We start from the raw sequence: 13,091 nt of genomic DNA on the forward strand, positions 1-13,091 counted from the left end.
CCCCTAAAAGAAACATCGAAATAATACGTACAGTCTGGGCTAGTTTCAAACTCAAACTTGCGACTGTTGGTCCCATATCCAGCTGCTGTTCGGGCTCGGATTTGGAAGACATACGTCGTGTCAGGCTTGAGGCTATTGATGGTAACATTCGTGCCTCTTGCCCTCAGAATGGTATAACTTGTCTCTTGCTCCTGCTTTGAGGTAAGAAAAATCATGTTAAAATCAAATCTTCCTAACGGTATCAACTGGTAAGAAGGTGACCCACTCAAAACCAATTCTTTTAAATTTTAACCCGGAGCATAGGACAGATAAAAGAGACAAGACAATCATTTCACTGTCTGAATGCAATAGAGGCACTGTTTTAAGCTAAAACTATTTACAGAATGTCCTAATTTGAAGATAAGGATTGTGCCCTGCACATTTAGCAGGAAAAGTCAGGTTTCATTCTTACCAATTAGCAAATATGTGAGTGAAAATATGTTCTCTTCAAAGTCAAGGCTGAATGAAAGCTTCAATCTAATTCCAAGAATAAACTTACAAAGAGGAAAAAAACCCTTTGAATTAAATTTAATAGGAATGCCCTACTGATTCTCAGAAAACATGTCTATAAGTTGTAAAATATTAAGCTTAAAAAGGCCCAGGTTTTATCTATAGCTCTATGTTAATAACTTTCTCAGCATCAATTATATTTGCACTGTATTTAATCTAAGTCATTGTGGTTTAGTAGAGACAAACATCTTCAGATCAAAGTATAGAACTATTTCCCGAAAAGGATCCTCTAGGTGATTTACAATGTACATTAGCAGATTCACACCACACATTAATCGTAAAGTCTTTTTGAGTCAAGTCTCGCTTACAAAAATTGGACTTACACAGATTTGTGATTTTCCTCTAATGCATATTAATATGTAGTGAGCACTCCACAGGTAACCTGATTTCAAGTGGAGGTAGAGTGTCCCAGCACCTGGGGTGGGGCCTCGAGGGGTACATGGAACAACACATCTCCTCAACCAACACCAGATAGAATATTGCAGGAAAAATGCAGTACATCACAGATACATTTTAGTTAAAGATGTTGGTTATGTATCAGATATCATTTGAATTAATATATTAAATAATAAAGAGTCAAATATATTTAATTTACAGAAATAATTATTTTACTTGTTAAAAAAAATTATTGAGCATGTACCCAGAACTTGGCTCTGTTTATCATCATTAGTGATCTAAACAATCAAGAAAGCTGGACCTTGTAGAGTTTAAATTCTAGTGAAACGTTAAAAATATTTCCAAGCATCAGATACACATTTGGGAATTATTTTAAAATTTACATATGGATGATATAAAAAGTATTTATATATGTATATATTAAAAATAATATTACATGTATGTATGTATCAAATTTAAAAATGTCTAGAGAATAATAAATAGATTCAACGGTTTTTTCACGTATTGGTTAATATTGTTTAAAAATAAGGAAGTATATTGTGTTTTGTTGATGGAGTTTGAAAAAAGTTCAGAAAATTTTTTATGTTTGGAAAGATATGAATGTAGATTAATTGTACTTTTGAAATAGCCCCATAAATCTAAAGGTTGGGTGTTCTCTGGTTCTGCTATCAAGTCTGAACTGAGGCACACCATTAATTTCTTTTTATTTTGTTGCATCATCTATAAACCATGGATTCTTATATTTGTCCAGTCTATCTCATCACACTTTTAAAAATAGAAGATCGTGATCAGGTAAGTATCTGACAGTACCACAGTGGGTAACGAAAACTAGAAGGTATCGTGTACTACGATTTTGGCACAATGAGGCCGATTAGGCCTCATTTCTTGTAATGAAAGAGACATATCATTTCCCTGCAGGGGGCAGTAGGAAAAAAAATGGCATAATACTTGTGAAATACATTAACTTCAAAAAAGAGAATAACTACATAAAGCAAAGTAATGTTCATACATGATGCCGTTTTGCACAACTGATCACATCACTAATTCCCTTGTCTCTAATGATCCATTCTCATGTTGAACGAGGTATGTAATACAGGAGAAACGTACTAAAGGAGGAGTCATGGCTGCCAGGATTCATAACAGAGACCTAACGTGTACTAGCACTGAGCTGAGACATTCAAATAATGCCACGGACTCGCAGTTTCCTTATTTGTGAAAGAACCTATTTGCCCAGTTTCATAGGATTATCAGACAGCTCAAAATTAATGTGTGCAGAAGTAAATATAAACTGCTACATAAACACACAATTTGTTTTTAATTCGCTTTAAAATAATTTGTAAGCTGCAGCAGATACACAAATTGATGTGTTCATATTAGTAGCTAAAAAACCACCCAGCTCTGATGATAAGGTTTGAATACATCTTGCTTTCAAACCTCACCATAATTTATAACCAGGGAGAATTAAGTGCTATTTAGAGTGATGAAATATCACTGCCTAAATTCTACTTATAAACAATTATGTACCTATTTCTCATAATTGCATTACTGAACCACAATTTTATGACGTGAGGCAAACTTATCCATCCACTCTCACCTTCTAAATTTCTTTGTACAAAGTCAAGAAAGCTTTTCATCGTCAATTCAATAAAACAATCGTTCGATGTTTGTATCTGTATTGAATGAAATTCAAGTGAATGCGAAGGTCAGGAAATGGTTCTCAAGGCGATGGAAGAAGGAATAGTCCATCAATAGATTAAGGAACCACTATAAAACAGTGGGTAGACAGGAGTCTCGGTGCAGAAGGACATGACATCTAGTCATGGCATTAGAAATAACTAGACTAGATGGCACTACGTTTGGTAGTGACATCTTTGTTGTGGCTTATTGTTGTAGAATGAGGGATATCAGACAATGATTTCAAAACTCCCTCTACCTGTAAATCAAAGGTATCACATGACCAGAGTTCTAAATAGAGCTTTACTACTTCCTAGCAACGCCATTGGTTTCTTGGCAAGAGCACAGTTCCTGAGAAGGTAACTTCTTTCCCTCCACATTCCAACCCTTTAACATTGTCTCCCCACCTTTTCATAGTATTTGACCTCGTAGTCCAATATGATCCCATTAGGGTGTTCAGGTTCTTGCCAGGATAAAGAGATGCTGTTTCTGGATGTTCGATCCTTCTTAATCGTCATGACAGGTGATGGAGCTGTAAAGAGAGGATGGGAAGGAATGGTGGGAGGAGGCAAATTAATCAGGTTGGGAAGAGTGGTAAAGAGGAGCAGAGAGAGGGCCGGCCCCGTGGCTTAGCGGTTAAGTGCGAGTGCTCTGCTGCGGGCTGCCCGGTTCGGATCCCGGGCGCGCACTGACGCACCGCTTCTCCGGCCATGCTGAGGCCGCGTCCCACATATAGCAACCAGAAAGATGTGCAGCTATGACACACAACTATCTACTGGGGCTTTGGGGGAAAAATAAATAAATAAAATTATATAAAAAAAAAAGAAGAAGAAGAGCAGAGAGAGGAGGGAACAAGCAAATGGAGTCTGTCATTGTTCTAATCTTTGGCAAGAAAGCACTATTTCCATTTCAAAGGCTCTGGAGTATTAATCTGGCCCCATATCAAGCCTCAGCAGCTGGATTATAGCCCTGGTACATACAGGCCTATGGAAAAGGAGCTGAGATTTTCAGCTGCTGGTGGACTAGTGGCAAGTGAGCAGATGTTTCCAATCTGCTACTATAATGTAAGCAATGAAATATATTTGATGTATTAAAAAGAGAACAAAACATCAGGACAACCTATTTGTTATAATGTTGCAAAGTTATTAATGCCAGATTCTTCAGCTCATTGATAACATTTTCATATGCAACTCTATAAGAGGACTGGAATCCATTACACACAAGAAGTCCCATGGTATCTACAAGTAATAGTAATATTTAGTGTATTGTAAAATAGATAGGATTTAGAATATATCTAAAGGTCTTGACTTCTGATAAAAATCTCTCATGAATAAAAATATATCTTAGAAAACAATAATCCTCTGCTTTTACATTTTTATTTCTTAAAAACATATTTAATAAGAAGTACCAAGGAAATGGCTGCTCTTTGTGCCCCCCTCTCTAGATATATTCTGAGGTGTCTTATTGGGTGGTGACTCTATACTTCTTATGTTTTGCTATGCGTTATCAAAAGTATAGAATTTGAATAAAAAACCATCTGTTTGGATCAAATATCATAGGGTCACCTTCATTTCTAATGGAAGATCAAATATATTTTAAGTGATATCCTACTCCAAATCCTTCCATTAAAAAGAAAAATGCATGCTATCCATCAATGCACTCCTGGGTTCAGATCTCAATCTTGGTACACTGGCCAACCAACCATCTCACTGTGGGGTTCAGCGGCATTCTGCCCTAATGGAATGCAGCAAAATAAATTACAAACATGAAACAAACAAAAATCAAGAATTCTTAGGTATATTAACTGTTGAATTATTTTCACTGCAAAAGGACGTACACGCTTATGGGTTTTTCTCAAGTCAGGGACTGTTAGAACCCTGCGCATCTGTATTCCCCACAACAGCCAGCAGTAAAAGTCCCATATTTGTTGACTTGATGTTTCTGTGATTATCACATGCCAACTTTCACATCCAGCCTTTCATTTAAATCGTTCCTGTCTACAAATGCCTTTCATTTCTATTCCTTATTTAAAAACAGAGCTTTCGTTAAGCTTGCCTTGTGACACTTCACTGGAAAATATAAACCTAAAGGAAGAATCTACTGCAGCAAAGGTCCCATCCTCCTATTTCCATTGTTGGTAAGATCTTCTCATGAACCCTTTCGTAATTAAAGCATCATTTCTTTAATGACAAGAGAATGACGACTGCATCTTTTGCCAAGGACAAATGTAGGTGATGCTTTCCTGAATGGAAAAGTAAATTCATTTTCTTATTCACATTTTGCTCCCATTAGGAATTAATATCCTTTCATGGAACTTAAACTTTTATGTTTACTTTTCCTCTATTCAATTTTATTGTTTTATTTCCCAAATTGGCCTCATAACACTTCTACCCCGCTGTGGTGGTTTGCTGCTCTGAAATTGATTCTAAGCGAAGTATCATTTATTTTGGTTAGGTTTAGTTGAAATTTTATAAACACACTCAATGTTTATAAACATATCACCAAGTTACAAATAAATAACAGATATGTTAATTTTTTGAGAATTATTTTCTTTTACTTACTCTAATATTTAGAAAAATCAAGTCATTATCCAATTGCTAATTGAAAAATTGCAGCCCCAATGTCCTTGGAACCAAATTTTGCTTTTGTACAAAAATGGAAAAATTCTACTAATTTTCCCGCTGAAGAAAATCCTTTAATAGAGTAACTTTTAATGTATGCTTTCAGAGCATTTCAAGGAAGCTTAATGTTGGAACACTTTCCTAGTAAACCCATGGAGACCCTACATTCGTTCCATGGCACCGTGAAACTGATTTATTTCTCCTAACACTTAAATATTTTTAAAGGAGTTTTGAAAATTACCACATTCAGCACTGTCCTTAAAAAAGAAGAGAAAATAATTCATTTCAAAGAACAATTGTGACGAGGATTGTATTAACTATTTAATGAAAGTTCTGAAGTCTGTTTTGGGAATCTGCGCAAATTTTACTGCTTCTGCACTGAGCAAGACTTTATAACTGCTGAAATTCTTCAAAGGTCTTTGAGCAAGCTGCAGGGCCCTGTTGGACTGTAATAAATAGCCTTTTGTAATTCCACACTTACTTAAGTAGAGGCAATTGCTCGAAGCTTGTGCCATCTCTAAGGTAAATGAACCTTTTCTGATTGCTGCTTTTAAGCCCCTGTTAAGTCATTTGTTCTGCTCTTTTAATACACGCCCCTTGTGTTGGCTGCATTTCAGCAGTTTCAACCCAGTGCACCAGTTGGAATCCCGTTACATTTAGGTAATGCTCATCAATAGTTTAATATTAATAAATAATTAACAAAGATTGTTTTTCTCTCCCCTAATAAATAATTTTAAGACATAATAAAACATACTGCAGAAAGAGACAAATTCCATGGGCACTCCACTGTATCCGTGCTTTCTAAAAGGTTTTCTAGAACACTTTTTAATTCATGTCTTGAAGTATAATTTATACATATGTCCGCATGTGCTGTAATACGATTTGTAATATTAATGAGAAAAAGTGATATGGATTACATTTCTTTTAGTTAGTTTTCAGGTATCAAAGTGTCATTTGTTCCAAGTACTAATTTCCAAAATCCATAGAAGTTCTTTAAATTTATTTTTTTCTCTACAAAGGAACACGATACTGCAATGTATAATATAAAGTAGATTTGGTCTATTTTATTCTTACTCCTCTGCTTCTTAAATTTGTGATTTGAAAGAATAGTAGGTAATAGTCATATGGAATGAAAAAAAATCTAACCTAAGACTAAAGAAATGCTCAGAACTAGAGTAAAACGTTTCACAGGACGAGAAGGCACAGCATTTCCCTGGCACAATGCTAGTACCTAAGCTAAAATAGCTTACTGCTCTCACGGCTGAACACGCCAACAGCCCAGGCTTAAGAGTTTTAATCTGGTGATTCTTCTACACACCTTAAAGTGATCTATTTCTAAAATCATTCTGCTGTGAAGAGGAAGAAGTTGATGACAAAGTAGGCTACTATGGTCCAAGCATTTACACAAGTTAGTAAAGGAACAGTTTCACAGTGAAAAAAAAATGAAGAAACTGATAACAAGAAAAATTTAAACAGCAGGAAGGTAATAATTTTTAGTAAGCTAATGGTTCTCTTTAAAATAATGTCTTGGTGTGTGCAACACAGTTTTGTTGTGTTGGTATTTGAGGGAGCAAGTATTTGATCCTTAGCTTTTGCTATTCTGGGTACAACCGGATATATGTGCCCTTCGGAAAATAAAGGAGACATGATATACTGGGTATAGCGAAATTTATTATATTTTAACTGAAATATTTCTTAAAAGAATACAAATACAAGAGAAAAATAGCGATGGTTGGGAGGAATCGGCAGGCTCATGCATCACACAGTTCATCGTTTTGCATGAAGCTTTCCTGAACTTCCACTGCACTACTGAGAAGTTTGAACACTCCAAGTACAAACACAGTTCTTAACTTGTGGTGTCCCAGTGGACTTGCTCATGCTCCCAATTCATTCCTCTTTAAAGTTTTTCTTTAGTTATGCATAAGACTAGACAGATATTTTCACCCTATCTCATCTATTAATATGTGTTTTGTGAAAGCTGGTATCAAATGCTTTTCAATTTTTCTTCTAAGGAGATGTAACTCTCTGGGAACCAAGGGTTAACTTGTTTACTGGGTGTTTTCATCCCTAGTTCCAGTTGCTGCAGTGGCAGCCTCTTGAATCAGAAATGTGCAATGACTAGTCCAGAAGACAGAGACAGGGAAGTATAACTTTAATAGTTGATCATTGAACCCCAATCATTTATTTATAGAGTAAGGGCAAGATTTTCTCTCATAATCAACATAATCTGAGCCATTGACTGCATCTAATGAAATAATAGAAAAATAAATTACAATAGGGAAGCAAAAATATTAGGCTGAAAAATGTTTCTATGTAAAGGGATCAGGTTAGAGATGGAGCTTGTGCCATTCACAATCTGTAGTTGAATCACACTTGACATGAGTGTATACCAAATCTACTGACAGACAGGGAAGGGGTTTGTTATTTTAACTACAGTGTTTTTAAGCTATAGTTACCATTATTCTGCAACTAAAATATGACCCATCATTACAATCAGGAAGTCAAAACTTCAAAATTCAACTCCTACAGGATCTGGCTTGGTTCGTTTGTTTTTATTGGGACTTTCCTCTTTCTGGGTTTGGGAATTTCTTTCTTTTTTTTTTTTTTTTTGTGAGGAAGATCAGCCCTGAGCTAACATCCATGCTAATCCTCCTCTTTTTTTTTGCTGAGCAAGACCGGCCCTGAGCTAACATCTATCGCCAATCCTCCTCCTTTTTTTTCCCCCAAAGCCCCAGTAAATAGTTGTATTTCATAGTTGCACATCCTTCTAGTTGCTGTATGTGGGACTCTGCCTCAGCATGGCCGGAGAAGTGGTGCATCAGTGCGTGCCCGGGATCCGAACCCGGGCCGCCAGTAGCGGAGCGTGCGCACTTAACTGCTAAGCCACGGGGACGGCCCAAGGGTTTGGGAATTTCTAATGAACCTCTGAGGTATCTCTATGGTTTAGAGATTGGAAAAGTTAAAGTAATAACAAAAAGGGCTCAGTATTTCTTTTCTAAGTGAGCCAAAGCTTTTAAAAATTATCTCCATGGGAAAACATCGTGCAGTAAATGGTTGAAAGGTTTTTCCTTTGAACAGACATACCTTTGAAAGCATTACCCCTTATTTGTTTGACCATTCATCCCAGTGCCCACTTAAGACCACTTCCTTCCCAGTGTCTTCAGAAGCGAACACTTCTATTAAATCCAGAAACACTCTTGGGTTTGAATTAACATAATCTTCGGAGCTGAATGTTCTCCATCCAACCTGACTTCCCCGGCCCGCTGTTCTCCAAAATTGTCTGTTTTGGTCCCAGGACTCACCATTTTACAGTCTAACCAGTTTGAATTTCAGAGTTATACTTCTTTACACATCCTCCCTCACCAACAACTATGCATGTCAATCAGCTCCAACATCCGAAAGCTGACGAAATTTCTCTCTAGCTAATTCTAGTTTTCCAGCCCTGCCTTAGTTCAAGCCCTTGCCATTTTTCACCTGCACTGGATTCTGTGCCTTTCATCTCAATCTTTCCAGAACTTGAACTTTCTACATCATAAAAACTTGATGATTTATTATTTTACAAATGATCTAAAGTGATTCAAATCTATATTTGAATCTATGTTTTTAAGAAGTTGACGTCAGAAAACTCTTAAGATCACAATTTGGGAAATTCTGAACTACAATAGGATACATAATTTGAAATTCATTACATTATCACTTAAGACTTCTCATAAGACTGCAACATACATACCAGCTTTATCATTTATTGCAGTCCTTTCAAAGCTAATTCTCAAGACAATACCTTAGTCATCTGACCACAATTGTGTGTGCTATACTCCCTGTCTGGAACACTCAGTCTCTTCTTTTTCCAGCTGAAAAATCTCTTCAACTCACTATCCTTAGAAATCCACTGCTAATGCAATTCACACATCAAGTTTTCCTGAGTCCCTTAGGAAATAGTCAATCAGCTTCTTCCTCTGTTCCGAGGTATAGTATAGCTGTTCGTTCTTTTATTATTTAGCCTACCACATTTTGTTGTAATTACATCATTTGCTTACCAGTCTGCCTTCCCACTAGACTGAAAGCCCCTCAGAGTCTTCAGTGTCTAGCATTCTGCCAGCCTTGCATAAATCTACTTATGCAGTTTGGTTAGCTTTGCAATAAAATGTACAATATATTTTGTGATTAGTTCCTTTGAAAGATAAATTCTATTTAGCTTCTGATGTTAAAATAAAATTCAAACCAAAATGAAACTTATAACATGTTTAGCAGAAAGATCATTTTCTATAAAATTATTTCATTCATTTTCTACAGTAAAGAGAGAAGTAATTTCTTCCACCGAATCAATAGTGCTGGGAGAAAACATTCCAAGGTATATACATTGAAAATAAATTTTGAGCAGTAACGATAGAAGAAGGGTTCATTACTTAGATGTTCATTGCAAGGATTCATCAAAATGAAATCCTATTTCTATTTTTTCACATTCCTTACTTTTTAACACTAAGTTCTCCTTCTTTTAATATTCTCACAGAATCAGAACAATCTTCAAATAGGTTGTTTAAAAAAAACCTAGTTCTCCCCTCCTGTGTTCTCCTTTACTCTCACACTACTACCACACCCACACACTTCTGGCCACCAAATGTGTGGGTTTTCCCCACACCAACAGTTCTGAGACACAGCTGGGTGTCCTACAATTTACTCAATTCTAACACTATCTGGAGATGGTGTTAGATCCCCCAGGTTAAGGGCTCAGCCCCACAAGACTGCTCCCCACGTTAGATGTCAATAGCAAGCAGTAGGTCCCCAGACTACCCACAATTTCTGTCTGACTTGGCTATAAATTGGAGGTTCCAATGACCTCCTCCTCAGGTTTGATTAATTTCTAGAGTGGCTCACAGACTCAGGGAAATACTTATGTTTGCCAGTTTATTACAGAATATGATAAAGGATACAGATGAACCACCAGATGAAGAGATATACAGGGCAAGGTCTGGGAGGGTCCCGAGCGCATGAGCTTCTCTCCCCACAGAGATGGGATGCCTCACCCTCCTGGTACATAGATGTGTTCACTCATCTGGAAGCTCTCCAAATCCCACACTGTTGGGATATTTTACAGAGGTTTCATCACATAGGCATGGTCCATCATTAACTCCATTTTCAGCCCTTCTCCTTTCTTGAGAGAATGTGGGATGGGGCTGAAATTCCAAGCTTCTAGTCACAGCTTGTTCTTTCTCGTGACCAGCTGCCATCCAGAAGCCATCCAGGAGCCAACCCAGAGTCGCCTCATTAGAACAAAAGACATTCCCATTACTCAGAAAATTACAAGGGTTTCAAGAGCCCTGTGTCAGGAACCAGGGTCAAAGACTAAATATTAGAACAAAAGATGCTTCTAGTGTTCTTACCAGTTGGGAAATTACGAGTTTTAGAAGCTTTGTGCCAGGAACCAAGGGCAGAGACCAATATATATTTTCTATTATCTTACATTTGTGCTATGGCTTTGAAAAGCTATGGGGAGTAATTATAGGCTTTTAAATATAATACTTCAATGTGAAAGAGGTTAATATTGATAAATAGCTATTTTTAAAACTCTTATTGTTCACTTGAAGTTAATTAATCTCTATAAAAAGGAATCATGTAGGTAGAAAATAATAGAAATTAGAACAAATAAAGTTTTTTTTTTTCCTTTACTTGTCTTTGAGAAACGCAGTATACTAGCAAACATCGTAAGATATTGAGATGCCTATAGAGGTTATACACATCTACAGCATCAGTACATTTTAGAAAAAAGTAATGTTCCTCTGATTTGCTGAGATGGTCTACAATTTCATTTTGTCTTTAGGTCCTTTGGAGGGCCATGAGTACTCAACATTTCTGCTGTTTCAGAGTCTCGTGAGCCTTATCCAAGGACATTATGCATTGTTAAACAAGGCAATGAGAATGACAGTTGGTTATTCATTTCAATATTTGTGTGTATATGTGTATGTTTGTGTGTGTGTGTTTTTGCCTAATGTCTTTTCTTTTTTTTTTTTTTTTTTTTTTTTTTTTTTGTGAGGGGATCAACCCTGTGCTAACATCCACCAATCCTCCTCTTTTTTTGCCGAGGAAGACGGCCCTGGGCTAACATCCGTGCCCATCCTCCTCCACTTTTATATGGGACGCCGCCACAGCGTGGCCTGCCAAAGCAGTGCATCGGTGCGCGCCCGGGATCCGAACCAGCGAACCCTGGGCCGCCGCAGCGGAGCGCGCGCACCCAACCGCTTGCGCCACCGGGCCGGCCCCGCTAATGTCTTTTCTTTACACAGATGATATGATGCTCCCGGAGAGTCTGGTTGTCTTGTATGCTTAATGTGAAACAACTGAAATTCAACTAAATCTAGGGCATTCTTCCTTTTCTTCATCAATTACACATAAAACATAAGGTACTTTCAAAATTCCTAGACAGACAGACATTTAGCTATACATAATTTTTAAATATGCAATATACTTTACTTTATTTCTGAAAATATATGCCTCACACTTCTAAGTATTTGCCAAAGCCTAAACTTAGAAAAATGCATTCCAGAGATAATATAAACAATCTACATGGCAAGGATAGAGTCTTCCCCCTCAGATAGCCAAAAGCTGTTTGAGAAAGTCCTCATTTCATAAGGTTTCTAAATTATCTCAAAATTTCCAGAAGATACAGCTTGAATTTGTGAGTAGTAATATATCTAAACCTTGATTTTTTTCCAAGTTATCCCTGGGTAAGTTTTACTAGTTATTATATTTAGAAAATTTGCTTTGATGGGATTTTAATATTCCAAGTTCTCAACCAATGTAGGATTGCTTTCATCAACATTCCCTTAATTCAGTGGTTTCCACAAAATAAAAATAGAGGAGAAACTTCAAAATCAAAGATGGTAAAATTTAAATAACTAAATATGAAATATTAGGCAAAATTAAATAATATACAACTTTTAGTACAGATAAGCTTACTTTAGTACAGTTTGCTCCAAAGATTGAGAGGGGCAGCTGTTGAATGGAGCTAATGGAAATGTGGTGGGAAAAGGATGACGATACAAGATCAAGCTTGAGTGAATGCAGAGCGGATTTAAGATTAGAATTAGGCTAACCACACTGGGGGTGCTTGTTGGACCCTTTGTTTTCCAGGGCTGTGGAGATAACAGGTCTGTTCTGACTCAAAGTCATTCAGGGTTAGACTGCCACACCCCAGCACAGGACAGATGGAACTAATCCTGGACCCTGGAGACATTCTCTGTGGAGCCTCTGACAAAGGGCTTGCTGCCTTCTAATTACTGCAGGATTGGAGAGGTACAGCTTAAATACACCTTCAGTGCAGAAGAGGATGACATTTACCCAGCTTCCCCTTTACAGATAATGGTAAGAAAACTAGTCTGAAAGGTGACACTCTTGGGTTGTCTGCTTCGTGTACTCAAGTAGGACAAAAAGGAACAGAAATATTTATATTATATTATGTCACGTTATATTTAGAAACTAGACAAAATGTCTACTGGTCTCAACTAAATTAAACTTTTATTGGTAAACTATAATTACAGAAGGAAAGGTGACACTGATAGAAATACTCTACATTTTGACTGGAGAAGATATGTTTGTCAAAAGTCATTGAATTTTACAGTTACAATTAATACAATTCACTATATATAAATATCTCTTTTTAAAAAGAAGTAAAAAATATAATTTGCATAATTAGATCTCAGAATGTCTCTGCATTAACTCTCCTTTCTTCTTTTCTGTACTCCTGATGCTCTGGCATCTGGAGCCTTGCCGACTGGGACAGACTGCCTCTCCCCAGGCTAGCCAATGCTTAGAAATAGCAAAGACTGGCCCAGAAGGGGCCCTTTCAGATGTAAA

At 36.9% G+C, this 13,091-nt stretch overlaps 1 protein-coding gene across 2 annotated transcripts in view; it reads right to left on the minus strand.

Moving 5' to 3' along the window:
* Window positions 1–13,091, minus strand: part of EPHA3 (EPH receptor A3) — a 355,543-nt gene that overhangs the window by 70,630 nt on the left and 271,822 nt on the right. The window contains exons 6-7 of one of the 2 annotated variants that reach the window (XM_058570678.1): window positions 3,027–3,151; window positions 32–191 (exon numbers count right to left, since the gene is read on the minus strand). In XM_058570678.1, coding sequence (XP_058426661.1) covers window positions 32–191; window positions 3,027–3,151 — 285 coding nt within the window. Of the gene's footprint in view, window positions 1–31; window positions 195–3,026; window positions 3,152–13,091 lie in introns of both variants that reach the window. The other variant, XM_058570677.1, reaches the window with a different exon arrangement.

This window comes from Diceros bicornis, chromosome 27, assembly GCF_020826845.1.
Source record: "Diceros bicornis minor isolate mBicDic1 chromosome 27, mDicBic1.mat.cur, whole genome shotgun sequence".
Classification (NCBI taxonomy): domain Eukaryota; kingdom Metazoa; phylum Chordata; class Mammalia; order Perissodactyla; family Rhinocerotidae; genus Diceros; species Diceros bicornis.